Source organism: Sylvia atricapilla, chromosome 2 (assembly GCF_009819655.1).
Source record: "Sylvia atricapilla isolate bSylAtr1 chromosome 2, bSylAtr1.pri, whole genome shotgun sequence".
NCBI classification, from domain to species: Eukaryota; Metazoa; Chordata; class Aves; order Passeriformes; family Sylviidae; genus Sylvia; species Sylvia atricapilla.
In genome coordinates, this window is record NC_089141.1 from 20459539 (window position 1) to 20486869 (window position 27331).

Below are 27331 nucleotides of genomic sequence, written 5' to 3' on the forward strand. Positions count from 1 at the left end.
CCTCATTTTCTATTCTAGCTAGAGTAGGAAGCACAAAGCAAAACAGCACAAAAACTAAGCAACAGTATGTAAAATCCCATGTAGGGGATACTAACAAAGCTAAAATTCTGGGCAATTGTACAGCTTTCTCTTTTCACCAAGTACTTTATATACAATGTCAAACCACTATCAGACTGACAAGAAATAACTTGCAGAGATGAAAGTACAGTTTTTAAAAAGGATTTCTGGATACCAGTATCTTCTGTGCTGAGTTATTTTGGAATGATAAATAAAATTTAGATCAAAACAGATGGTTCTGAGTCACATATAGAAGAGGTCAGATTCTTTCTCCAATATCCTATTTGGTAACATACTTTCCTATTTGGACTGCACTGATTGTATCTGCTGCTGTTCCTTGTGTGCCTTTTTCCATAACCCTTTACCATCATGATTAGCTTTTCCACATCTTCCTGTTTCTCAGATATCCTGAGTGCATGAAAACATTAATTTGATTGATTTTCAACTGAGTCAATCCAGCACATATAATTTGCAGGATGGAGCCACAGATTCTCACTTTTCTTGACATCATCTAAAACGCATTTCGTTTATTGACTTACCTTGTTTAAATGTCACCTTCCCTTCTGAGTAACTCTCCAATTAAATATATAACTAAAATTTGCAACTTGTTAGAGGGTTAGAGATTGTTCAGTCCAAGAGCTGCAGAAAATGGTAAAGAATTCCCCATGTTGTTCAAAGCAGAGACTTTTGCAGCACTACAGGACTCCTCAGGCCCTGAAATACTGGTGAGATACTTCCATTTTTAAATTCTGCCACATACCCACAAGTATGTCAATCTCCCTTTGGTACTTGTCAAAAATGATGTTCAGAGGAGGCCTTATGAGTATTTCCCAATCTGAGAGTGAACTAACAGTACTCCTAACCCATTTAAAGACAAATCTACAAACCCTGTTGAAGTTAGACTGAACAATCATAAAGGAGAAAAAATAATAAAAAATTTCATTTTCAGAGTAATATTAGTAACTAGGTAGGAAAGCTTACAATAATGTAACCATTTAAAAATTAAGGAAAATTTGCAATGTAATAGCATGGCAGTGAAGCTAAACTCATTACTATGAGTAAATTACAGAGTAAAGTAAAAATTACTATGAGTAAAATGAACCAAAATCCTCTGAGAGAAGGTGATCCAGAAACACAAGCTTATTTTCCTGTATTCCCACTCTTCTATCTGCAGTCAGGAAATTTTATGTGACAGTACAACAAATCATAATACTGTAGAGAGTCTCAGATATCCACTGGGATCACAGCATATCTTAAACTTCTTAAATTTTCTGAATATTTATGAAAGTCAGATGAATAAACCAAAGAATAGTTCAAGATGTCATTAGGAAAGCCTCCAATACAGCAACCTCATTGTAAATAATATGATAAATATGTATTTTGGTCCAAGCCACTACTGCAATATCCAATCAAAGATGCAGGTGTAATACATTCTCATAGCTCAACATCAATAAAATAACTTTTCTGGGGGAAGCCAGGGATGTGACTCTGTTGTATTTCACAAATTCCTTGGCTGAACAATTTTCATGACAGGCTCTCCTCTATTACGACACACATAACACAATTCTCACAATGAACTAACTGATTTGAGAACAAACTAGAACTGTTCAATATCAGGTTCACAAAAGAAACCACATCACAATCCCAACAATAAGAAATGTGGTAATTTCCTCACTTGAGCAAATCTTATTTTTAAATAGATTCTTGCTAAACTTCTGCTTACCAGGTATTCAGGGACGACGCCTTTGTAAATCTCATAAAATTCTTCCACATTTGTACGCTCCATGTTGAACTAAGAAAACCAAAACATTAGCCAGTCAGAATTAAACAACAGGAATACATACACCTCCCTTCTTAAACAGCAAACATTCAGAATCCTTTAAGTTTTACTAAGTAAAAGGAATGGCTTTAATACTGCAATATAATGCTTGTCAGCAACTTAGTCAGTGATGCCACAGGCAACACAGCACACAGTATTTTTTTCCAGTTCACATACAAATAGACAGTGTAGTGTTAGTCAATCCCACTAAGAAAGGAGCTATTCTTCATTTGTGATGGGGATTTGAGTGACTGGAGAATATCAGATCTTGAGACTTCCACCAGAACTGAAGGGCAGGACTCTTGGGAACAATCTCTGTGCCAAATCTCTTTAACTGCTGAGGGTGCTCAGGATGTCAAAATCCCTTAAGTACCTTTAAAAGCATTCCCTATAATTCATACTAAATATATGAGTTAAAAAAAATTTAAGAAGGATATTAACAATAGTTTCATTAATATTAATCTTAGCTAGTACTTTTTGTAAAGATATCTCAAATTGTTTCAGAAGAGACAGATATAATTATCTCCCCTCCTAACTACAGGGAAACTCAGATACAAGGAAGTGAAGTGTCTTGGCTCAAGGTCACCAAGCAAACAGAATCAGATACTAAAACACAAATATCACAAGAACAGTGCTGATACCAAAATATTGCTACAGTCTGCACAAGGGGTTTATTTTTTCACCGCAGGAAGACACCTGTGCACTGCTACGACGTGCGTACAGCATCACTCCAACTTCTGCTTATCATAAAAACACACAGAAGGAAACCTACCATCTGCAAAGCTGAGATCTCAAATCCTTCCTTGAGGATGGCTTTTATAATCTTTCCAGCAAGCCCTGAAGAAACATGGAAAATACAGCATTCAATTTTAAAAAGCAGAATTTACAACTGAAAGGTATTATGCCAATATACTGCTTATTCTCAAACTGAAAAAAACAGTGTTTGTGCAATGCTGTGAGAGCAAGCGAGAGCAAAAAATACCAGAGCTGAGTTCACATACTCTATGTTCTATATGGGGTTATGTGCTGATGGTTTCAAATACCTAAATTCCATGCAGCTGTTGAAAAGCATTTCTACCACAAAAAGGTAATTAGTGAAGCCTTTACTTTTCTCAGATCAACTGCAAAACACCCAGTTGCTGCAAGATCAAGATTTATATTTTTAATGAAAACCCATTACCAATACCGATGCTTTATCAGTCATCAATTCAGAGCACCATCTGTCTTTTTCTTTTTGCAAGTCCTACTTTAACCCAGAAACAATTCAGGAAGATAAAAAATGTTGCCAATAAACTAGCACAGGAGTTCATGTCTTCTATGGAAAAAACACATCACTGCAAAATGACCTACTCAGAAGTTTATAGCTCCCAAATATGCTATTGCTGATGATACTGCTTGCTTATTCTCTCTAGAACACATCCTCAAAGACTGAATGATATGGTAAAACAAAACACTGAATTTCAGAAAACAAGAACCATTGATCTTCCACTGAATGTATATTTTAGATTTGCCTGTACTTAAAATTTAGATCAGGCCATTTTGAAGATTATGTCAGCCAAGCACAGCACTCTGTGTGACTAAATTTTACAGAATCATTGTTTTTTATGGAACACAAATGCCTGTCCTCTAGTACTATTTGTGAGAAACTACAAATTTCTGGACATTTATCTACAAAAGAATTAATCATAGAAGAATACCTTGTAACGAATGACAACAGCAGGATGTGACTCCTGGTCATTAGATCCTTTTATTAAGTAGTCTTTAAATTGCAGGATATTTAGCACTACGTAACTTTAAGAGATGAGAATAAAACAAAGCTAGTATGGAAGTTATAGCATGCTTGAGACACAGCCTGCTAATACCTGTGACACAGGACTAGGGAGCTTCCTACCACATTAAAAGGTCAATGGAAGCTCTGAGTAAATGAGACTAAGAGTTGAAAGACTATCAAAAATCGTATTTACAAGTGAAAATTAAAAGAACATGTCCCTGAAGTATTTAATACCATATTTTCACACTAAGATTTATGTAGAAAAGCCTTCCCTCTACAAAACACTGCGTATTTCTTCAAAAAATCTTCCAACCAGCAAAGGGAAAACCTGAGATTTCGGTGCATACTCAGTCCATGCCGCTCTTTGTGTTAGTAGAAATAGAAACAAGCAGAAGCAAATACAATTCCTGTCCCACTATACTGTTCCACCAAGTTTTGGTGAAAGTTTCCTTTTAACACTCCTGTGAACCCAGGGGGAAAAAAAAAAACCCAAACCTTTTTTTAAGATAAATAATTGCAACATCAAAATGAAGGGACTTGGACAGGTTTGCCCAGGAAATGCAAGACCACATCAGAGAGAGAAACCAGAGCTCTGGCTTATTTTTGTCCATCCTGCTGGAAAGGCTGAACAGCTCAGATGCTTGCACACAGGTTCAACTGAGGCAGCGAGCCTTCAGTCTTGTTTTCAGAGATGAATGGGCAGTTTGTAAAGAGATCAAGTGACTGGCTGGGAAGCATTCAGGAAATGAATAAATAAATTGAATAAATGAATAAAAAATAAATTAATTAACTAATTAAATATGTGATACAGCACAAACTTTTCCTCATTCTCAATCTTCAAAGACAAACTCTGGTCAACTGCTTCACCAGAAACCAAAGACAAGCAAAGGGCACTGGCAGATAAATGGCCACTGTTACTTGCAGGGAAAAAAAGCTATGAGAAAGGTAAGGGACAGCTGCTTTGCCTGACAGATGTTCTTTTTACACTTTATCAGTCAAGAATGGGCTACTTGCATAGGCACTCTCAGCCAGAAAGCACCTAATTAAAACACATCAAGTTATAGGGTATTATCACGATCTGCTTTTTACAGAACTTTTGTCTTCAGCAGTTTTACAACTTACAAGCAACATCCATGTTTTAGAGAAGCAAAGGGGGTCTCTACTCAGCTTTCTGGGCTGTTTCTCTACTGAAGTCACTAAGACTTATCTCTCCTGTAGAGAGGAGATAGTCTCCTTTAATGACAGAAATTAAAGTAGGAAGGTATTTTCCATAAATGTCTTTAATGCAAGGTTCCTTTAATAATTGTGATAAATCTATCAAGATTTTCCTCTACATTGTATTTCTGAGTTCACTCACTCAGCAGAGCACTTTGTTGCTCCAGACAGATTGTCCATGTCTGCAACACCCAAAAGGCTTAACCAAAGGATTTATTTTCACCACTCAGACAGACAGACACCTCACCCACAAAATTCCAAGTGCCTGGAGGAGGAAGGGCAATGAGATTTCACTTACGTTTGCAAAGCAGGACATTAGCTCCACTTCCCAGATATGGGAAATGAGGAGCACAAGGAAGTTGCCAGTGGCAGCACAGATCCATGGATCCAGTGACTTGTCCTCCCTTGTCCCAGTTTAGGCAATCCATGTATCATTTCTCCTAGAGACTCTTCCCTTTCAAATTCTACCTGAACCAAAATAGAAATAAAAAGCAAAAAGGCAATCCCCAAGCAACAGAAGAGTTCAAGCTCAAGGCTAGGCTTGGGATCTGTTTGAGGCTTTCAGCCAGCTGCATGACTGAACTGGGACATATCCTCTTCTTTGGGGGCAGATAAGGCTCAGGAAAAGATGAACTAATTAATGAGTGCCATTCCAACAGCTTTCAACAATTCTTTTCAATTTTAAAATCCAAATCTATAGTGAAAAAACAACTTTCTAAGGACCCTTCAACAAGGGTCAGTGGATGTTTAAAATGTGATTACAGTAAGAACACAAATCAAAGCCAGAGATTAGGCACCAGTTGTGACGAATTTTCAGTTGCAAAGCACAAAAGAATCCCAAGCATTGCTAAATACAACTGAGGAAATTTAACACTAATCCAAGCAAAGAGTGAAAGAAAGGGAGCACAGGCACACATTTTAGGTCTGCTGGGCTGCATTATGTTACTACATACCTAGTACAGGACATAAGAATTTTCCAGTATAAACAGGGATAATTTTCCAATATGTTTTATTCAGGTGAAACAATAAAGTACCATGACTTCCTCAGCTATATTCATATTATACAACTTTTTGCTTTACAACATACAGTATTTGAAAATTGTCCTTCGCTAAGAAACAGAAAGTAGCACAGAAAAGTAGCAGACTGAAAAGGGTTACAACTGTTTGCAAAATTAGGCATTGGGATAAAATAGTTTAATGAAAGTCACTTTTAACCTAATAGCACTTTAACCAGAAATTTTACATTCTCTTCCCTTTCTTCTCATCCTGTTTCCTAATTTAACCTGTTAAAAGCTGTTAACCTGTTAACTCTGTTAAAAGCTCATTAGGCAAGACAGCAGACTGCTTTCAAAGCAAGGCAAGAACTTGATTCCTCACCTCAGCTTCCATACGTCATTTTTTAAAATCCTTTCAATAATTAAAAATAATTCCTCTTGAACAACAGGTTTTTTTTGACAGAAATACAAAAACTACCATGACTGATCAGATTGATGATCCACCTCATCCAGTAATATACTTCTAAAACTAACCTGTACCAGGTGCTTAATATACCACTTACTATAAGCAGCAATTTCATTGCATGTCTTTTTCTGACATTTTGAAATGCAATTTTACTTCATAGTATAATGAAATAATCTGATTCTTCACTGCCAAGTGTTAAGGCCTATTTCAAAACTCCAGAGAATCACAATCAGGCATGACTCCAAGCAAAGTCCTTTTTGAACTCTAGAAGATGGAAAAGTGGGATTTAGGGTTGGGCCCTCCTGCAGTGTATTTCAGCTGAAGTTCTTGCTAATCTTGGTTTGAGACAACATTGGAAAACACTGGCAGTAAGTAAATGACATATGTCCTTCTCAAAAAGTGCACTTCTTCCTATCAATTGGTCAACTTATACCCTGAAGAACAAGGTTTCCCTCTATCTTCTTTTTCTACTTAGGAATAACACAACTCTAGGCATTTTTACTGTGAAGCATAAATATACCATTTCTAGACTGCCTGAAAGTTTGGTCATGGTGATGATCTATAATTATTGGTCTCCCAGCCCCACTGTGTACAATATGAAAAAGGATATGCAGTCATTTTTGCACCTGTGCTCTGGAACACCAAGGAATGACAGAAGGTCTCCTGAGTGACACACACTGGTGCCCTCAAGGAGAGGGGGACCTCAAAAGCCCCCCAGGCTAGCAATGAGGAGGGAAAGAAAAGACCAGTGGATACAGATGGGAGAGAGAGCAGCATGTGAGGAAATGAGAGAATATTGTTCACAGCCATAGACTCCAGGATTTTCCATTATTCCTCATTTCTGTCTAGGTACTGTACTAAGAAGAACCTCGAGAAGTTTGAAGGGCAGTCTTACAGACATTTATGGAGAATTTTGTTAACACTGCAGCACTGGTGAAAAGCTTTACAGAAAATACTCATTTGAAAATACTAAAAGTTCAAGGAGTGAAGACAAAAGATATCACCACAGCCTTACTGGAGAATAGTCAGGGTAGTGCTAGCACAAGAAAAATTATGCATGCAGATAGTAAATCTCAGGGGGCCTTGAAACCAAAATGACAGAGTTTGTGACGCAGCTGAGAATGGGAACTGACAGTTTCAAAGGGGGTGAGAGGTACAAAGGCTTAATTCCAGCTGCAACTTTTTGAACTGTTATGAACAAGCCAAGACCACATATGTGAATGCCAGATAGGGCATTATAAGCTGCAGAATGATGAAAATCCATAGGGAAAAAAAGGTTGCCTGGAAACTCTTCCATGGGAACAGATGAGAAAAGTCATACTTAGCATTCAGATACAAAGGCCCATAGAGAAATTCAAGGCAAACATCACAGCCAGACTACACAAAGTATCCAGCAATTTGGCTGGGCAGTGTGAGCCATTGGAGCTCCAAAGTCAATGGAGCCATTAAAGAAGAAAGCAATATTATGAAGTGAGGTCAATATCTATGCAACAGTTTGGCTGAACTCAAACTGCTGGTTGTATATCTACAAAAAAAACCCAAAACCCAGAAAAGCTTGGTTTTCTGTCTTTCTTTGTTCTTGTGTTAAGAGAAAGTTTAAAAAGAAACATCTATTTTACTTTGCTCTTTCTTTCAAGATGTTCGTTACTTCATTCCTACAGTACAGATGTACTCCTTTAGCACATCCACTCAGATTTGATTTTTCTTTTAACTTAAGAAGACTATGGTCAATCTTTCTGGCCCGTCAAATATTTCTATATAATGAGCTTCATGTATTTTTGCTTATTTCTTTGCCACGGTCAGTGAGAGATGTGCAGCAATCGATACGATTGATCAGCAAGTCTCAAGTTTATTTAGATGAGTTTATATAATTTATAGCATGCTTAATGAGGCACATACATAGTGCTAAAGCGAGCTCACCATTGGTTACATGATAAAGCGTTAACTCCCCCTACCTCTGCATTCCTGTGCTTAGCTATCCTCCAAACTTCTGCTTCCCCATCCTGTTGCACATCTTGATGTTGTTTAGCAGCTGCACTCAAGGACATGGTGTTCTTGCCTATATAGATACCAAGGGCTGACTAGCATCTTGCTGCTATCCAGCTGCAGCGTGTTTACGTGACCTCTCTCAGCTAGCCATCCCTCTACATTTCTTAAGTGTGAACAAAACTAAATATGATATTTTAGCTCGGGCTGTACCATTGGATTATACAAAGGCATTCAGTATTGTAATTCAAACCATTCACAGGCTTGGTAACATTTCTTTCCTTTTTTTCTGGTTATCCCTGCTGAACACTGTGCATAGGACTTCTCATTAACGGTTACAGCTACAGAGAGGAAGAGGTTAAAATTACCCCTTGGAATGTGGATTAGCCCATAATTATAAACAAGAATTTTAATCTACTATTTCACTGTCAATTAAATTAATTCTAGAGGTTAAAATATTCATGAGATCCCCTACAATCTGGAAGGTTCACCAACTCACTGTCCTAGAACAATAGTGAATAGACTGTAAGCTCTACAATTTACTTTCAAATTGGCAAAAGACTATCACATATTCCTACATTCTGTGCCTTGGCTATTTTCAGATCCAGTATCTTGCCTTTCTCCTTACACTCTGATTTGAAAATGGCAGTAAAAGAAGAGACTTCAATGCATTTACCTTTTGCTTCAAGGTACAGTGAGTTATATTAGGCATGGCCTCATTTTTTTTCATTTTTCTAAAATGTTCTCAAAAATTTCTGGTAACTTAAAGTTCCATTACATCACTAAATATCAGGCCGGTGATACACTACAAAGTTTTCCTTAATGATTACATTAAACCTTCTTTTATCTAAATTAGTAAATGTGCTCATATTTTGTAAATGTACTTATAGAAAGCTGCTGTTCTACCCATCTCGGATTAAATAAATTAAACCCATCAAGTTTTCATTGGCTAAATCTCTTACTCTTTTTGCTCTCTTTTTCTGTTATCTTTGAAACACAGTGTCCAGAAACTGGACATGATACAAAAATTGGGCTCTTAGGAGCATTGAGCAGAACTAGCAGGTACATAGTGAACACGGATTGTGCGTGTTTCATCATTATTCCAACAATTTCTCTACAAACTTCTCACTGATACCCTGCCAGTTCTTCTCTATTTTATATCTGGGCATTTATTTTTCCTTCTCCACGGTTGTGCTGTGCAGTTTATATTCAGTTCAATTATCTTTGCATCACATCACTTCTGCAATTCATCAAGAATATTCTGAATTCTAATCACATCCTTCAGAATTTCAGTAGGCATTTGGTACCATGTGTGAACATCGAAAGCATGCTCTGCCCTCACCCATCCAAGCCATTAACAACAATATTGACAAGAACTGGCCCCAGGATGCCCAACAAGACTTCATTTGAAAAGCTCTTTTAATTTGATGTGCGGATGTGCAGTTCAACATTTAGAGAAACATTTAAAGCTTTGTGGATGCCTAGACTGTAAAGATCTAAACATACAAATTACTCCACTAAAGGAAAAATTTGGTTTCCTAACAGCAAAGAACTTTCACAAAGGCACTGATAACTAGGTGAATTAGGCTATCTTACTCTGTTTTACCTTCCTTTAGAAAAAGCATACTTGGAGAGTTCAGAGATCAACATAGTATACGTTCCTTCACAAAAGACATGCTGGTAAATGTCCGTCATGTCCATCAACCACTGAGTGATTTCAGTGAAATTATATACTCCTGATTCATCAGTTTCCTTGGTATGAAGGAAGTTTTGCTATCCTAAAAATCCCTGGTCCACTCTTAAAATTGACTTTTCTCTAACCCTTTGCAAGAGAAAATCCCAAAATGCAGTAATAAACACTTACTTCTAATGTCTCTCTCTCTTTTTTTTTTTTTTTTTTTTTTCCTGTTCATACCATGGTCCCTGCACAGAGATGATTTCCAGTAACATGAACACCATCAATACAAGTCTACTGAACACAGCAGTGAATACACTCTTTCCAGCTGGAGGATACTTATGAGCTTCAGCAACAATTGGCTGCACAATTTGATCTGTTTCTCTGAAGTGTATCTCTTCCTTTTCTTTCCTGTCTCAAACTGGCAGAAAAGATTTTCAAATTCAGTTCATCTCTTCCCCACCAAAATCTATTCAAATACAAAATATATTTTTCATACTTCAAAACTATAGATGTCATTTACCATCACCCACTGAAATCCAGAATCAGTCTAAGCTGGGAAACCAATGCCAAGGTGCTAAAACTTTAGTCAGAAATAAACAAGAAACACTATTGGCTTGGTTTCAAAACCGAACAACCCAGGCAAGGAATATCCATCATTACAACTACAACAAAGAATTAAAAACACAGATGGAAGCATATGGATGACTGATCTCATGAAAATTAATTTTTTTTATTCTAAAAAGCAGTGATGAAGTGGCAAAGTAGATTGTTTTCATTTTAATCACTTTTTCATAGCTTCTCTAAGGAGGAAAAAACCCAATCAACCAACAAAGCCCCAGCACCACTAGACACCAGCAAATGGTTCAACCCCCTAAATATTATATATATATATACAAGGAAAACATAAGAAACAAACTGCATTTCATTTGACATAAGTATGTCTCCTCCCTGGGCAAATCTGTCTGCAAAAGAATGCCTGCAGCTGAAAGCGCTGTGTTTTACTAGTTAGCCCTCACATGACTGCAGCAGTAAGATTGCCATACTGCATGTGGGAATACCCTGAGATCACATCTCAAACCATCCCCTCTGAAGTACCTGCAAAGATTTGTGTTCATTCCACAATTTTTTTTGTTCACTTCCAGGTTTTATCTGCAAATAATTCCTTCCAGACTTCAAATCGTGAAGTGGATCAAGGCTAGCCCTGATGCCCCCTGGCACTGCACTCAGTCTTGTAGACAAAATCCAAAGAAAGGTTCTGCCTACAATGAGGTAAACTCCTCAGCATCTGCACTTCACCTTTCTATTATCTGCACACTTATCACAGACAGAAGATGTACTTTCAGATTACTTATAAGAAAACTGCACTCCTCATTTTTTCTCAACTCAGTTTTCAGAAAAGCCTGTTCTAATTCTGGGCCTCTTGAAAATAAAAATACTTAATTACTCAAACTTATGCTTAAAAGGGTAAAAAAAAGGAAACAATTTCCAGAGTTTTCGTATCTAATGAGTACAAATTATCTTGAGAAAAAACTATGAAATAGTGCTAAGAGTGATAATATACTTGTATCTCTACTATACCATCCTTTTTTCTTTGCCAGCTTATTCAATTTTCTAACCTCAAACATGTAAGTATACTTAGCATTATACAGAGGTGAACCGGACATTTTCATAGTGATGCCTTCTCTCTTTCAAAGAGCATCAAGTGTATTGTGTGTCAGGACAGTTCTTCAGCTGTCTGAAAGTCAGAAAATCCACTGAAATGTTCGATTCCCATGTTTTACAGTCCTCTCCTCATTTCCTCTTACACAGTAAATTCATTTGAGATCCTACATAAGTAAACCTTATTTCTCTACCTGCCTGAGACTGAACCACCATCCTTGCTATTCTTTTCTGTCACATTCAAGTTTGTCTTTGGAGCTACAAATTATTCTCCCAACTGGAATTTTTTTGTCTTTGCATAAAGAAAGAAATATAATTCTTAAGATTTCCTGTCATGCAACGTTTTGTTAATCAGTGTAAAGTACTACAACTTTTCATAGCTGTCCACTAGCTACTAAATTAATATAGGAGAGCTCTGTAAGTTTTATCCTCCACTCATGACAGCTCTAAAATCACGTTTCTACACAATACCTTTTCCACTTGACAAGAATGTATTCCTGCTCCTTTTATTTTCTATGAGATTTAAATTTTCTTTAGTTGAAGAACACTGTGGAAGACAGCACTGTATTTTTTTAATTAAAGAGGAAAAAGGATTTAACTTACCAGACATGTCAGAACAAAATCTCAAGCTTAACACATACAAGGAGAGAAAACCTGTCTGGGTAGTTAGTCTCATGCCTAGGACCTCTCAAAATCGCAGAGGCTTCCTTGCCTCTAGGCAGACCTTTCAGTCTGCATATTACACACTTCTGACCTCAGCCTTTACAGCCTGATCACCGCTATTTTAATTTTTCCCCAGATAATTTTTTCCAAGGAAGAAGCTAAAGGCCACATCAAAGAAACTTAAAAGCAGTCATGAAATACCAAAGTCTACTTCCTACAGCAAACATGACTAAACTGTTACACATAAAAATATTAAAAGTTAATCCCACCCAGTGACCTATATGGTGCTATTTCTGCTCACAGAACCATCAACTTAAGGGCATTAAACTGATGTTTATCCATTCTGGTAAATTTACAAGTTTGGCTTCTGAGCACCAGTGCTAATACCTCCAGAGGTACTAATATGAGGGGAATGACAAGCAGAGAATGTCTAAGTGATTGCAACTATGACCTTTTATCTCAAGTATCAGAAGCACAAGAAACAGGAGGATTACAGAACATAGAACACAATAGACCCACAATAAACACATAGACCCACAATAAAAATTGTGAATTATTAAACAACTTAACTGTACAGTCCTAGAGCTGTTCTTATTAGTTACAACCCTCCTTGACTGAAAACCGGTCTCAGGAGATGAGGAGAAAACTGAAAGACACTGAGAAGTGTAACAGATTCTAGCAGGAAAAACCACATTATGTCTCTCTGATGCAACCCTGGTCAGAACAAATTTGCCTGAAGTAGCATCAGGTTGCTTTTGCATTCTTCTAGCTCTCAGTGAAGAGGAACTGGACTTCTTGCAAAGCCTCTTCAGAGTTAAAATACAACCATCTCACTGCTGCCAGCCAGGGAAGTTCTCCCCTTCCACTGGGAGCAGCCACCAGTGAGCTAAAGCTGTCTGGTCCAGAGCTCTGGGCTACACTGCCTTCCATGGCCTACCCATTTCTGATCCTCCACAGATGATGTTATGCTGACACCAGATTGACAAAATAGCTATGGCCTTCAAGAGACATGCATGGCACACATTCCTAGAGGGCCAGAGATGCCATCACTCCAGTATTACCAGCACTCTTGACAGTTGAGGTTAAACTTCACCTTAGTCCCTCAACACCCTTTATCAGGCCTCAGGGTTCCCCTGCAGGCTGGCAGACATGCTGACACTCCTGCTTATAGGAATTCTTAGGTGCCTGGGCACTGCACCAGGTCCTGCTGTGCTTGGCTGGCTAGGACCAGACGATTCTGTATGTCCATCAGGAGAGAGGCAGCAAGGCCAGATAAAACTAACACTGATTTTCCTCTACTTTATCACTGGATAGGAACCAGCTGTGGCAATCAAAGTCATTTCCAAGAAAGTATTCTGCCCAAGAATTAACCAGCTTAAACTAGACATTACATCCAGCCTTTTGTAAGCAAGTTAAGCTCACTGAAAAGCACCATAGTTTACAGCTGCCATTAAAGCAAATCATCTTCCAGGACAGAAAACCAGGAAGACTTTTCCTTCTAAGAATCAGTTATGCAACAGACTCTGGAGGAAAAACAAACACTAGGGAAAAGGGCCAAAACACAAAATCAAAATGATTAATTCAGTCAAATGTCTCTACAGAAACAAAGACTGAATCTCCATATAAACTCAAGTATCTAAATGAAATTTCATGTAATTGTAAATATGCAATGAGCAGCTTGTATTTATGGTAATTAGATAGCCAAGTTCAAAGCCTCAGCAGTGCATAGGAAATTGCAAAAAGGTTTATTTTTAGATACTCAATACTGAATATTTGTAGAGCACAAATCAAAACTCCAATGCAAAAGAGGCTCTGCTGCTTTGACCCACATGATTTTCTCTCCATGCCTCTGGCTTTTGCCAAACCTTTTCCCACTGAAGGCCACATAGGATTTCCTTTCCTCTCCAGCTGCTGTGTTTCCATGTACCTGATTCATTGTGTGTGCAGCTTTTGCTTTACCTACTAAACAGTCCTTATCTTAACCCATGCGTTTGCTCACTTTTTACTCCTCTGATTCTCTCCCCGATCCCAGAGAAGCCAGTGAGTGGTTGTGTGGGGTTTGGTTCCCAGCTGCCGTTAAACCACAGCAAAGTGTTAGAACAATTTGCTGACTTAGAAAAGTCAGTTCAGATGTCTTCCTTCTGTTGAGGGTAGTAATCATAGCTGCATGGAGGGAGAATGCTCACACAAGATACACTTTTTGTCTTTCAAATTTTAGCTGCTTTTTGGCAGCTGTCCTCTGACTTTCCAGCCCTCTGTGGTGTGAGAAAAAGAACTATACCGGGGACACTAAGACCTCAGGCTGTGTAAGATGCCAAGACCATATAGGGGACATTAAGACCAGCACTCACACTGCAAAGCTGGATATACACATACACTTTTTGTTTACCTACATCTGTACCTCCTCTCCTCACCAGCCTCACCCTCCTAAGGGCGTTCACACTCAAAGAGGGATATGCAAATAGGGTCACAATTTGTCTTATGGCAACTCAGAAAAATTCAGAGAAGTTCAAGAAAAAAAAAGGAATGGACAGCAGACTAGGAAATCTACAGAGATGAGTAAGATTAAAAATAGGTAGAGAAAACCTGAGCTAAATAAGATAAGAGCCTAAGCCTCTATATGTAATAGAAATTTTATCTAAAAAAAAAAACCAGTACAAGCCATCCACTTTGCTATTTTTACACTCAAATGAGGGATCCTAACAATCCTGAGGGATCCTAACAATCCTGCCACAGAAAAGTTTCTCCTCTGCAAACACATAGCTAGGTAAAATTAAAGTCCCAGCTGCTGTCCATATTTCTGTAAAAGGAACATTGCTGTGTCTTTGATGCATGGCAGACTTATCAGTACCATGCAAGTTTTGGAAGAGATAACAGACACATTATCATTATCAGTAGCAACCATGAAACTCCTTCTTGTGAAAGCCTTTTTTTTTATTTCAGCAAGCTCTCCAGATGTCCCACTTGAGGTGTGAAAGGCCTGGAAACTACTCCAGCCACTTCTGCTGTTTCCATTTAAGCTATTCACAAAGAAGTGATTAAAATGTTGTAGTGTGCTCTGCATCTTAGTAAGAAAAAACTCCATGCTCTCACATGGTGATATTTATTCTGCATTCAAAAATACTGTTTCAGTGCCTGAGTCAAAATATTTTACTGCACTTACTGCTCCTACACATGCTCCTGGATCTAAGTACAGGACACACAAGTGAGGTTATTTTTGCATGGTAACAGTACAGCATTGAACATTTCCAATACTCATATGGCAAACTCCCAGGGCATTCTCCAGCACAGAAAGCATCACAGAATCCACCAAATGCTTTAGGTCTTTGGCTCGCTTACATAAACAAGCCTTGCCTATTTTCCATCCCCACTGTATTCAGCAGAACAAGATTCGTAACAGCACAAATCTCCCCTTGAGAGTGGTTTTAATTTGATGTGCTACTGCCTGAATGGAAGGCCCTGGCTCATGGCCAGGTGTCCTGCTTTCACTCTCTCGGGAGGATGCTAACCTCCAGCAGGTGACTGTGCTGGGCAGACAGGAGCAAGGACATGGAAAGCTGTCACAGTAAGATACATCCAACCTCACGTAGCTTTTAACTCTTCTCTTTTTCACCTCTCTTCTTACTCTGAAGTGAACAAGTACCTGCATGGAAAGGACATGACCCACTCACTCTTCATGGAAATGAACTGCAGAAATGGTAAATGTGTATGAAAGACAACATATCTGCAAGCTTTGTATGTTCTGTGAAATATACCCTGTGCTCACACAGTCTCATTCTCCCAAAAAGAGGGCACAGGAATGATCATAGATACAATGAACACACACTGCTTCCTCCTCTGCTATCTGCATTGCTTACCTTCATTAACAGCATGAGGCTTAATAATGCAACAAGTACAGTTTGTGAATTTTGCACTGCTGACTGGTCCACGACCTCCACTGGAGGGAAAGAATAACTCCAGCTCCTGAAAACAATTGTAATTAGACACATTATAGATTGATCTAGCTACACACATGAGTTTTTATCATAAGTAACAACACCAGAAGAACCCATTATCACAGAAGATAAATCTTCCATGCAGATTGGTTTTTTCCTACAAATACTTCTTCCCTAAAATGTTATCTCAAATGTATCTTTTCCTCTCTGGCACCATTGCTACAATCATAAAAACAGGATTGTAGTAATTCTTGCAATGTTTTCCTTTTCAGTTCTACAATGCAATCTGTTTACACTTGGAGCATTCAAAATGCTGATGCAACAATCATTTGGTAGAGGTGTTTCCAGGTTCACCAATGCTCTCTCTCTTTCCTCAATATCTTTCCAAATCCACTCCCTTATACACATACTTTATTTTTTCCTTTTTTTCAAATCATCTTTTCCACTATATAAGCAAAGATACCACTACTATCCATTCCTCAGTATGTTTTCTTTCCATATACAAAACTGACCTCCTTCCAAATTGTTTACATTTTTTTCCTTTCATCTTAAACAATTAAAATTGCTTTAAAATTGCTGAGTCACTTCTCATGCCTTATTGGCCCAAAAACTTTTTTTAGTCTTACTGAATTGAAGCTGATTAACTCAATTGCTTTGATACCTCAGATAAATCAAAGGAATCTTTTTGCCTTCAATCTCTTTCTTCCCACCATCACTGTTTAGATATCAGATACCTTGGGTCTTAGACCATACTGGGGTGAACTTGGCAGTCAGGTTTGTTTCCTCAGTGATATTTTTTCACTGTTCACTGCCAGCTTCACACTTTTTCCATACCATTTATTCACATATGTTACACAATCTGCCAATTAACAAATGCAAAACACAGGTTCCATTTCATACCTATTGGTCAAATTCAGCAAGAGAATTGATACATTTCTATTTAAGAGAAAAAATGACATCCAAGAAATACTACTATCAAATATATTTGTTTTTTTTCCTGTATAACAGCAGCAGCGCTAAGGGCCAAGGCTAAGGGCTAAGGGCCTGGAATTGTCTCCCTTAATTTATCAGCTCAATTTAAATGGAACAGGCTCACATTTAGATCATGGAACTTCAACAATTTCTGTAATCGTTTCCTTAAGAATTACACAATTCAAACTTGTCCTAGTTTGGATCTTGAACAATGGATCCTGGACAATGGATCTTTCAACAGAAGGAAAAAGGGCCTTTGCTTTTCCGCTGGCAAATAATCCACATTTTAAGTGGGCACACCTGAGACAACAGGGTTCATTCCTTACATCCTTCCACTGATAAAATGTTGCATGATTCAAGGAACGTGTCCCACTCTGTTAATTGCCATTTACTCTAAAAGAAGCTGCCAGAAAAAGGCAGGAAAATGTGTATAATATTTAACACTTAGTTTTATCCATTAAAATTCATAAAGGAAATTAACTCAATAATGCCGAAGGACAGGCATAATGAAAGGTCAAACTATAATCTTGTGGAGCCTTCAAAAAAAAATTCTCCTTACCCTTTATTCCTGATCTAATGAAATCACAAAATTTGGCCTGCAGAGAGACAGCAGCTTAGAGTGTATCAGAGACATACTTTTACTTGTCATTTAGCCATCAAAAGAACAATGCAGCTTTCCACTCTAAGCGTTCAGCTTACAATGCGTTCATTAAATGTGGTTGAGACTTCAATTTTCTGTCAGGAGAGTTCATTTAGGTCCCTTTATCTAATATTTCTTTCTTTTCAGCAAATCTTCTGCAGCCAACTAGTTTCCATAGCAACAGCTATACAGCCGTATAATACTAGGCCTACTAAATTAATAAAGGCACAGGAGCACTAAATTCACAATATTGCTTGGTTTATTAAAGATAGGTATCAGTAACATCACAAAGAGGCACACACCGACAGTGTCATAAAAATGCTGCAGATGAACAGGGCCTTCAGACAGCATTTCAAAAATAATGAAATGAAATGCAACAAGAACAACAAACTAAAACCTAAGCACACACTTAGGCTTATAACCAAGAATTTGTGCTAGTACTCTTTTCTACACTCAGTTCAGAAGCTGGCACAGTTGTCATGGTAGTACACAGGAAAAAAGAGAAACTTCCACCCTCATATTTGAAGGCATCTAAGTATTTAACCAGAACTCCAAAGACTTAGCTGACTCTAACTCTCCTTCATCAGAATTTTTTTATCCAAAAACTTTTATCCAAACTCCTTCTGAGTCTGTAACATGTTCATCAAGTTGGCCAGCAGAAAAACTACTTCACGTCTAACATCTGATTTTTTGCCAAAACCCAAGGCACAGGGAGAGGATCCAGCAGCTCAGGGAGAGTGCAGAGCAGCAAGGTAAGTGCTTGGCCAGCCAAAAACCTCCTGTGCTCTGCAGTCAGCCTGCTGCACCTCACAGCCTAACAGCACCAGAACAGGAGGCTGCCCAACTCTGCCCTCACCACCAGGGTATTATCTCTGGGCACATTTTCTAGCATACACTACTTGGCAGCTTATTAGGTATTCTGAGGCAGGTCTCTCTCTCCAGCTGTGCTACTGCAGCTGTTCCAATTGAAACAGAGGGAAGACTAGAATCAAGGAAGCAACAACTGGTTATCTTTCCCCAGCTAAAGTGGTCTATAATCTACAGCTGAGACATCACAGAGACACATCAATCAACCATGAGATAGTCTTGCTATTATTTATTAGCATATCTATCCCACAACAATGCACACAAAAGTCACCTTAATTCTATAGAAATGGTAATATCTATTACCCAGTCCCAGGGATTTTTCTTTGCACTGAGAAAAAAAAAAACAAACCAACACTGCCTACAAAGCAAAGCAGAACCAAACTCCTGAAAGCCATGTTCACTGTGTTACCTCTCAAAGCACAAAGCACTACAAAGTGGCCTGTTTTAAAATTGTTCATTCTGAACAGTAACAGCAAAGTAGGCTGCAAAAGAGCCCAAGTGAAAACTGTGAAGAGAACAGATACGTGAAACACAAGAGGGCATAAAAGGATTTAATTGTTTAATCCCTTTCTTTTTATGACCTAACATTGGTAGACTATATGTAGATTACACAGACTATGCAATTAGCTCACTGTTTGTGATGTACAGAAGACATTAAAAATGACCAGGCATGCTCTCCTGATCAAAGCACCAAGATTCACCTTTGTGATAAACAAGATTTCTGTTTTCAGACAGTTTATTTTTCCATGCTAAAAAGGAGCCATGAAGAATATGTAAACTAGTTCTGAATTCAAGTGTGGAAACAAAATGAGAAATTCCTAATCTGGTTGTTAGCAGATAAAAGTAAAAAAAAAACTCAGTAAAGAAGGAGTAAAAAACTTACTTTAGCAGCTGAAGCAACTGAATCTGGGCCATGAGCTGCATCTCTGAGGCCGTAATGTCCAAAGCTCTCTGAAATGCTGTCCAGTGTATCACTCTCAGTCGTTGTAGGGTTTGCTGGCCCCACTATTGCTCTCCATTTACTCACTGCATCATCCCCTAAGAGCTCCATAGCAAGGATGGGGCCACTCATTATAAGCTGGAGAAGCTCACTGCAAAATGGAAACAGCACATGGTGAGCCATGCTACAAATCAAAACCAACAAAAACATGATCCAGTGGAGATGCTCAGAACTCAACTTGGCAAGACCTTGAACAACCTGATGTAACTTTGAGGTGGACTCTGCTTTGAGGAAGAGGTTAGATTAAGTCATGTGCAGACATTCCCTTATTATGGCTGTCGAAAAAAAACCAACATGTAGATAACCCAAATTCACTCAAGCTACTCTGTAGAGGTTTAGATTTCAAAAGAATTTTTAAAGGGTCAGTACAGGTGTCCTGGTAACAGTGAAAGAGAGACCCTGGTAACCACTTGTCTGACAAGAATGATTCCTAAGCTTTCCTTTTCTGCACAGCAGCATTTCAAGACTCTCACACATGACCTGGATGTGTACCCCCTGACAGAACGTCAGCATTGCTTTCAAGCTGAATTTTCCACCGCCCCACAGATCTCTTCCATGGATTTTGCCCAGCCGAAGTCCAAAGTGGGAGAGGAGAGAAAGAATTGAGAAGTTTGATGGGATAAAGCACTTACTTACAAAATGAGTTATTACATCTTGGCATAACTCAAGTGATTGTAATGGGATGAATCCAAGTAAGGAGAAGAGGTAGTCAGGAGCAGCCTGCCTCCTGTCCTGACCACCTCACAACAGAAAACAATCATCCAAAATTGGTAACCCAAACATTCCATTTAAAAACTAAACAAAATACCATAACTATAATTCAGTATCTTCATAAAACATGCATACCAATAAGTCTGTTCTTTCACTGCTTAGTCTGGACAGAACCAACAAAGGAGAACAGTGACTCTGGTTTTTGTACTATTTTGTTTAAAAGAACAGCGTTACACAATTATAATTGTGGATGCACAGACATCTCCAGCTGCCTCTTTCCTAATGATCAAGGGTCGAGAAGAGAGAAGAGAGAAGAGAGCAGAGAGCAGAGAAGAAATCTCAGTAGTTTTTTGAAAAAGAAACAATATTAAAACTATGAAAACTTAGAGAAAGAAACAATACAATAAAAATCTGTTGAAAGTCAGATTCTGTTGGTCAGAGTCTGCTTGTTTAGGACAGTTAAATAGTACACATACATACACCCAAGAAAAAAGCAATTTCTACAACACTATTGACAGTGCAGATTAATCCTTGAATATATATTTTTTAATTCCTTAATATGAAAACCATTATTTTCCAAACAATATAATTGTTATTTTTCCTTCCTATTCACTAGACTTACACTGACTTGTGAACTTGCAAACTAAATCTGAATTTAAAGATAAGATACATAATCAAATATAACTGAATTGTAAATTTCACACTTCACTGCCTTGTTTCTTGTTTCTATTTGATTAGGAATGCTCTAGAGCTATTCATTTCTAATTTAGAGAAAAATTCTATACAGAAGATGTAGCCAATAGGACTGTAGGATGGGAGACAGGCACATCACAGTGGACAAAGGCTACAGTTCCTCAGACAATTACAATTAGTGTAGATAGACATCTGTGAAATAACACTCCAGGCAAAATTCTTGCTTATTTATCAACATATTCAAACAGGCTTACTCAGCAAAGAAAAGGCAATTCCAAATCATCCATTCTCTGACCTCTCATGGTCAGACATAGCCTGGGGTCATGTCTCTGTGAAGGGCTTGAGTTTGGACCCACAAAAATCAGCTGCTGTTGCAGGAGAGCAGCTGGCAATACTAATTCTAAGCACTTCATGACAGTACTGAAACCAGGTCTCTCAACCTCATCAGTGCAAACCTAGGCACCAACATGGCTGAAAAACACAAGGCACCTTCTTCCTAAAAGAAGCAGAATGCCCAGTGGAGAAGGAGAAAAAGAAAGTTGCTGGCATTTTCAGGGAAAATAGAAACAACTCAATCTCTGGGTCATAAGCATCCATCTGGTCAGTCATGGAAAGACTACAGTTTCTCATGTTAGGTGGAGCAGTCTAGCATCATGGAAGTTTGACACCTGTCCAAAGGTAGCAGTACAGTAAAAACTGCCCCATGCACTATGCTTTCAGTTATTTATGATTTGGGGTACTTGTTACTAAATCAATTCTTACAACTAAGTGCTCCCCCTAATTCTCATTATCTGCAAGCTCCACTCCAATCCTGAAGATATCCCTTCTCTTGGCTTTGAAGTTTTGCCCTGCTAGGAGCATTTTCACTTCTGAGGGACAAAAGACATTCCCCTGATACCACTGGGTTGTAAAAAGTGTGAGTTAAAATCTTTAATAGCTGAAGTACGCACCTCTCCCTGGAGAAAGAAGAAAAGGTGCATGTTTTGCAAAGGGCTCCACTCAACTAAGACAAGCTCTGATTTTCTCATGATATGTGGTATCAAATACAGTAAATGAATTTTGTGCATTCAATAAATAAGTTTAATGCACATCAAGCTGAAATTGATATACCTACTGATAATAAGGTTTTGCTCGATGATCAGCGTAGAAATCAGCTGCTTCTTTTCTGGAAAAGTAAAAAGACACAGCTATAGCTGTATATATATATGTATATACACATACAGAGATATAAACCACACCCCCACACCCCCCCAAAAAAAACACAATTATCATTCATTCAAATATCATTCCTAACATGTTTCTACAGGCAATGTCTTCCTAAGCTGGACAACTTGTTGGGTGTTCACGTCCAATAACAGAAACTATATTTAAATTTCTGTCATATTTTGTGTGGCTACCAATATAGCTAACAACTCCTTTTGCTCCTGCTCTGAGAAGGAATTACTAAAGCCCATTTCTGGGTCACTGATGGTCCCCACATTCTCAGGCTGAGAATTAAATGCAGCAGAGTCACCTTCTTGTCAAGCCATTTGCTGTTATGTTGCTTTCATCAGCCATCAGTTTGAGTGGGGATATTGGTTAATGAAGTTTGGTTTCAAAGCATAAACAAAGAATTTATCTGTTCCACTGGAACACTTCTTTATGAAGGCTAGTGTTTGATTAAACAGGTGCATAACAAAATACTGCATAACCTGGTTTCCATTCAGTGTCCTCAAATCTTACAAGTTGCATAGGCAGCACAATGCCCTCCATATTAACACCGCATTTCTCCCACACTTTCACACTTCAAAATTCAATTTGGTCTTGCACATCTCTTCAGGGAACACAGCAGTGACTACATACTGCTTTCTCCCAAAGCAATGGAGCTTCTGCAGTGAGGGATCTCCTTACAGGGCCAGGCAAATAAATGCTACCAGGTATACCCTGTGTGTGTGCAGCATAGCTGTTACTCAGCCTTTCCTCGGGTGCTGGAAGCAAAACAATGTCCTTTTCAGACAGGCTGGTGGCCCTTCCCAAGCTCTGCATTGCTACAGCCACACTCCTACCAGCACTGGGCTCAGCTACTCAACTACAGGTTTTGGGGACCACCACAGTGCAGAGCTACCATCCATCCACCAACGGACACACCACTTTGTGGCTTTTCACCCCACCAGCCCCTACCACCAGCCAAGCTGCTTCTCTTCTCTGTCTTTTTCTCCAGTTGCTTCTCACTTTTTACTCTTGCTTATTGAACTTCTTCTTCTGCATGGCAACAGCTAGAAAAATCCACAGAGTTTTTTCTCTAAAACTGCTATTTTGCAGCTTCAGAATTCCTGTTGAGAACACAGGCTCAGTATTTGGCTTGCTCCAAATCCTGGTGTGTGTCACTTTTTGAAGCTGGAATTTGTACAGAAGGACAAGCTCTTCAAGAGGATAGACAGGTGAAAGAAAGTAATACTGCTGACCTCTACTCTGGGTACAAAGTTCATAATCAAAGCAGTGCTGTAGGGTGATTATGAGATTCCAAATCAGAAAGTTGTTTTTACCTGCAGCACAGTCTTCCTTTTTTTTTTTTCTGGTCTTCATGAGTTTGCTCATTTTGAGCAGCTCTCTTTACTGACAGAAATTGCCTGCATATTTTTCAAAGAACAGATTCCAAGTTTGAACAAAGACATAGTTCTGCCATTTGAAATGGAACTTTAGATGTCTCTCTCCCACTTGCAGTCCAGACTTAAACCAAATATTGCCAGAGGAAAGAAATAACATCAAGAAGAACCTAAGGAGAATTTAATTTTCTAACCATTTATCAATGTTTGAACAGTCACATTTTTCTCAGCTTTTTTATCAAAATGACCCGAATAATTCCTGGTTTGTTGCTTTTAGGTCAGTATAAGTATGAGCCATTCAAAATCCAAAGTATTTTTATTAACCATACAGTAAATTTGCTTCCCTTCCATTTCAAACTAAGGCAGAAGCATGATGTAAAAATTATGCTAGACACAGGAACTCCTGCATTCTCACACTTCAAGCCTACATTCTGTAAAATGTTTGCCCACAATTCATTATTTCACCAGAAAATCCTCTTCTGAAATTAATTCACCAAATAATTTTGAAAAGCAAATATGAAAAAGGAATGCAAAGAAATTAAGTATTACCATTTCTGATTGCAAAGAAGTATTTGAGAGGTCTGTTTCTGAAACAAATTGACCTTTACTACTCAGTTAACAATTCCCACTGAAATAAGTATCAAAGTGCAGTTGTGTTGTATAACTTAGTTCCCTTTTAATTTCCTTATTAGTTCTCTGTTTTCAAATAATGGAAAACAGTGTTCACCTATGTATAACAGACTGAACTGACACAGGATTAAAGGAAGAGACTAAAGAAGCAAGTGCCTGCCCACACTTTTATATCTTGGCTACAGCTTTTACAGAAGGCATGAATCTACTTAACAGTGATTGACAGACAAATGCTGTTAATAATCTCTTTAAAGAAAGCAGTAGATGACGATGAATTGAACAAGCGAACCTGCAGAAATCTAAGGGTAGAAGACTTTGGCAAAGCCATAGTTCTATCATTTTAAAATGGCACGGTCCCAAGAAACAGAGCAAATAGTATGCAGAGAAACCACAAAATACTCAAGACACTATTAAATACATTCAGTATCACAGCTCAGTCTTGTGCTTATTAATAATTACTTTCAATTATACAAGACAACCAGAAATTTTTATAATACAGTAGGCAGTAAAAGTTCAAGTCTCCATTTCTTCCCTTCAGTCTGAGTCAACTCTAAAGCACACAACTTGGCTTAATAGTTTGACTTCTCAGACAGACACTGAAATAAAGCACCACCCAGAACAACACTTCAGAATCAAATCTCTCAGATTGCAGGAGAGAGAAAACAAAACAAAAAAACCCACCTAGTTTGAAAGACATTATGAATTGTAAAGAAACATTAGAAACCTGTTTGACCTCATGAATTGGAGTTGTTGGATGGAGGATCTGGAACTAGTACCATCCAGACATTGCAGCAGGTGCATGCAGAGACAAGAGGAGGAAGTCTTATAGTTATTTTATCAGTATTATATTAAGCCAAAAAGGTTCTGAAGTGAAAGAAAATAGTTCCTGACCTCACATATAAACAGTAAGAACATATTAAAATGGTTTTATATAAGAGATTGCAACATGTTTTTGGAAAGAAAAGCTTACTAATAGGTTTGGCAATGTTTTACTAAAGGAGCAATGGAGAAATAATGCAGTAACTTTGGGAAAGTCTTCTAAGGTAAATTAATTATGCTCTCTTTCCTCTGAAGCATGCCTTCATTTAAATCCTGGGGCTCAATAGGAAGTGGAGAACACTGAAGGTGGGGTATTAGGAAGATGCCTGAGTAAAACCTGTCCAACCCTGCACCATCAGAGGATCACTTGCTTTGCCTAGGACTTTCAGTGATTAACAAAAGCACAAATCTGAGAGCACTAATCAAGACAACAGATTTACTGAGGGCAAGCAAATCAAATACTTTAGGAACAACATTATTATCATCAGCAATACCATCTGCATGAGGAAGCCTTGAGGTGAGGACATACAGACATGCCAGTAGCAAACACTGCTGGACTGCTAAAGCCATGGTAGCTACCTTGGATTCATACAGGCCAGACATATTTCATCACCCATTCTCACTTGCACATCACTTTTTAATACTTAGCTTTCAGAAACCTACAGAATTATGAAACTAATGAGTTTCATGAGTTACCTCTCTTACTCACTGGAATGGATCTGACACATGGAGCAACACAGAATAGCTTTAGGGAATGTTCTTAATTGCAAAAATATTTAAATACAATAGACCTAACCTTAAAAATTCCTTACCTTGAAAGCAGCATCATTTTGGCCTTAGTTATTGTCAATCCTGCATTAATAATGATATCAAATAATTCTCCAATCTTACGCATTCCATCAGGTTTAATCAAAGCCAGCGTTCTGGGGAGGAAAAAAGATAGCAGAGAGATACAGGTGACAGGATTTTCCTAAGAGCATTTGGTGTGCATGTTGGATTCATATTCAGACTAAAAACCAGCACATCAGAGAGAGAAATTCTGTCACGGTCACATATTCACTGTCCCAGTGTCTCAACAATTTCCATGCTGTTCTTGAATGCCTGTGCAACACATTATTCTGATAAGAACAAGCTTTGCACATTATAATTTCCTCGGCTTCCTAACCCAAGTCAGATCACAGTATTCCAGCAGGAGTTATTATTTACTAACTTCTCCATTTGCTCTGAGAGCACAGTTTGACCCCTTCTTCCTTGGCTAATCGGTATCTCAATAGCTCACTCTGGCTTAGAACACAATTGAATTGTTAATCTCTCCCTGTGCTTGCTCAGCTCTCTTTTTTCCTAATGTTAATCATACACATAAAATTGAAGCTGTTAAAATTCCTTTAAAAATATTACTTAAACACGTGCCTCTTCCACAAAACTCAAACTTAAATTATTGTTTTATTAATATTTTTAAAATATTTGAAGTCCTCAGTGAGAAGAAGATCCTCTTGTGCTTAGTACAGTACAAAAACTTTGTGGTATAGAATGTGCATGCCAAATAGCTGACACTGTTAATAGACACAATAAAAGGATGGCAGAGGAAGGATTGCATCTCTTATACTGACTGACAGCTATATTCTATATTCTAAGGGACATCAATCCAAAAATCTCTACACTCTCCCCCACATCTTTTTTTTTCCAAGTACATCCTGTCTTCTAGGTAATTATCTTTTTATGTTGTACATCCCCAGGGCCAGGACAGTTTTATTAGTGAGCTTTGCATAGCACCAAGAACACCATCAGCACTAAACATATTATTAATCAAAAATAACAAGCACAAAAAGAAGGTCTGTAAAACTGCATTTTCTATCTGCATTCATCTTGTGGTGAGTCAGCTTCAAATGTGCATGGCTTACAAACCAACAGATTTATTCAACCCTGCATCTCAGAAATGCCACGTCTCTGACAATCCTCAAGTGAAATTTCCATCTTTTGCACTGTTTCCAGTAAAGAAGGCTCTCCAAGATGGAAATTTTTATTATAGTACTTGAACGAAAGCCAAATAATTGCAAATTTCCTATTTTATGTACCAGCACAGCATGGAAAGCAGCCCTTAGGTTAGCAGCAATATATTCCAGCCAGGGCAAATATGCTGAGATTATAGGAGATGCATGAACTTCCACTA

General features: G+C 38.2%; 1 protein-coding gene across 1 annotated transcript in view; it reads right to left on the bottom strand.

Annotated features, from left to right (window-relative positions):
* Positions 1 to 27331, bottom strand: part of NME7 (NME/NM23 family member 7) — a 72178-nt gene that overhangs the window by 37611 nt on the left and 7236 nt on the right. The window contains exons 3-8 of the mRNA XM_066340960.1: positions 25974 to 26084; positions 22242 to 22292; positions 19607 to 19814; positions 16167 to 16272; positions 2649 to 2713; positions 1781 to 1849 (exon numbers count right to left, since the gene is read on the bottom strand). Coding sequence (XP_066197057.1) covers positions 1781 to 1849; positions 2649 to 2713; positions 16167 to 16272; positions 19607 to 19814; positions 22242 to 22292; positions 25974 to 26084 — 610 coding nt within the window. The remainder of the gene's footprint in view (positions 1 to 1780; positions 1850 to 2648; positions 2714 to 16166; positions 16273 to 19606; positions 19815 to 22241; positions 22293 to 25973; positions 26085 to 27331) is intronic.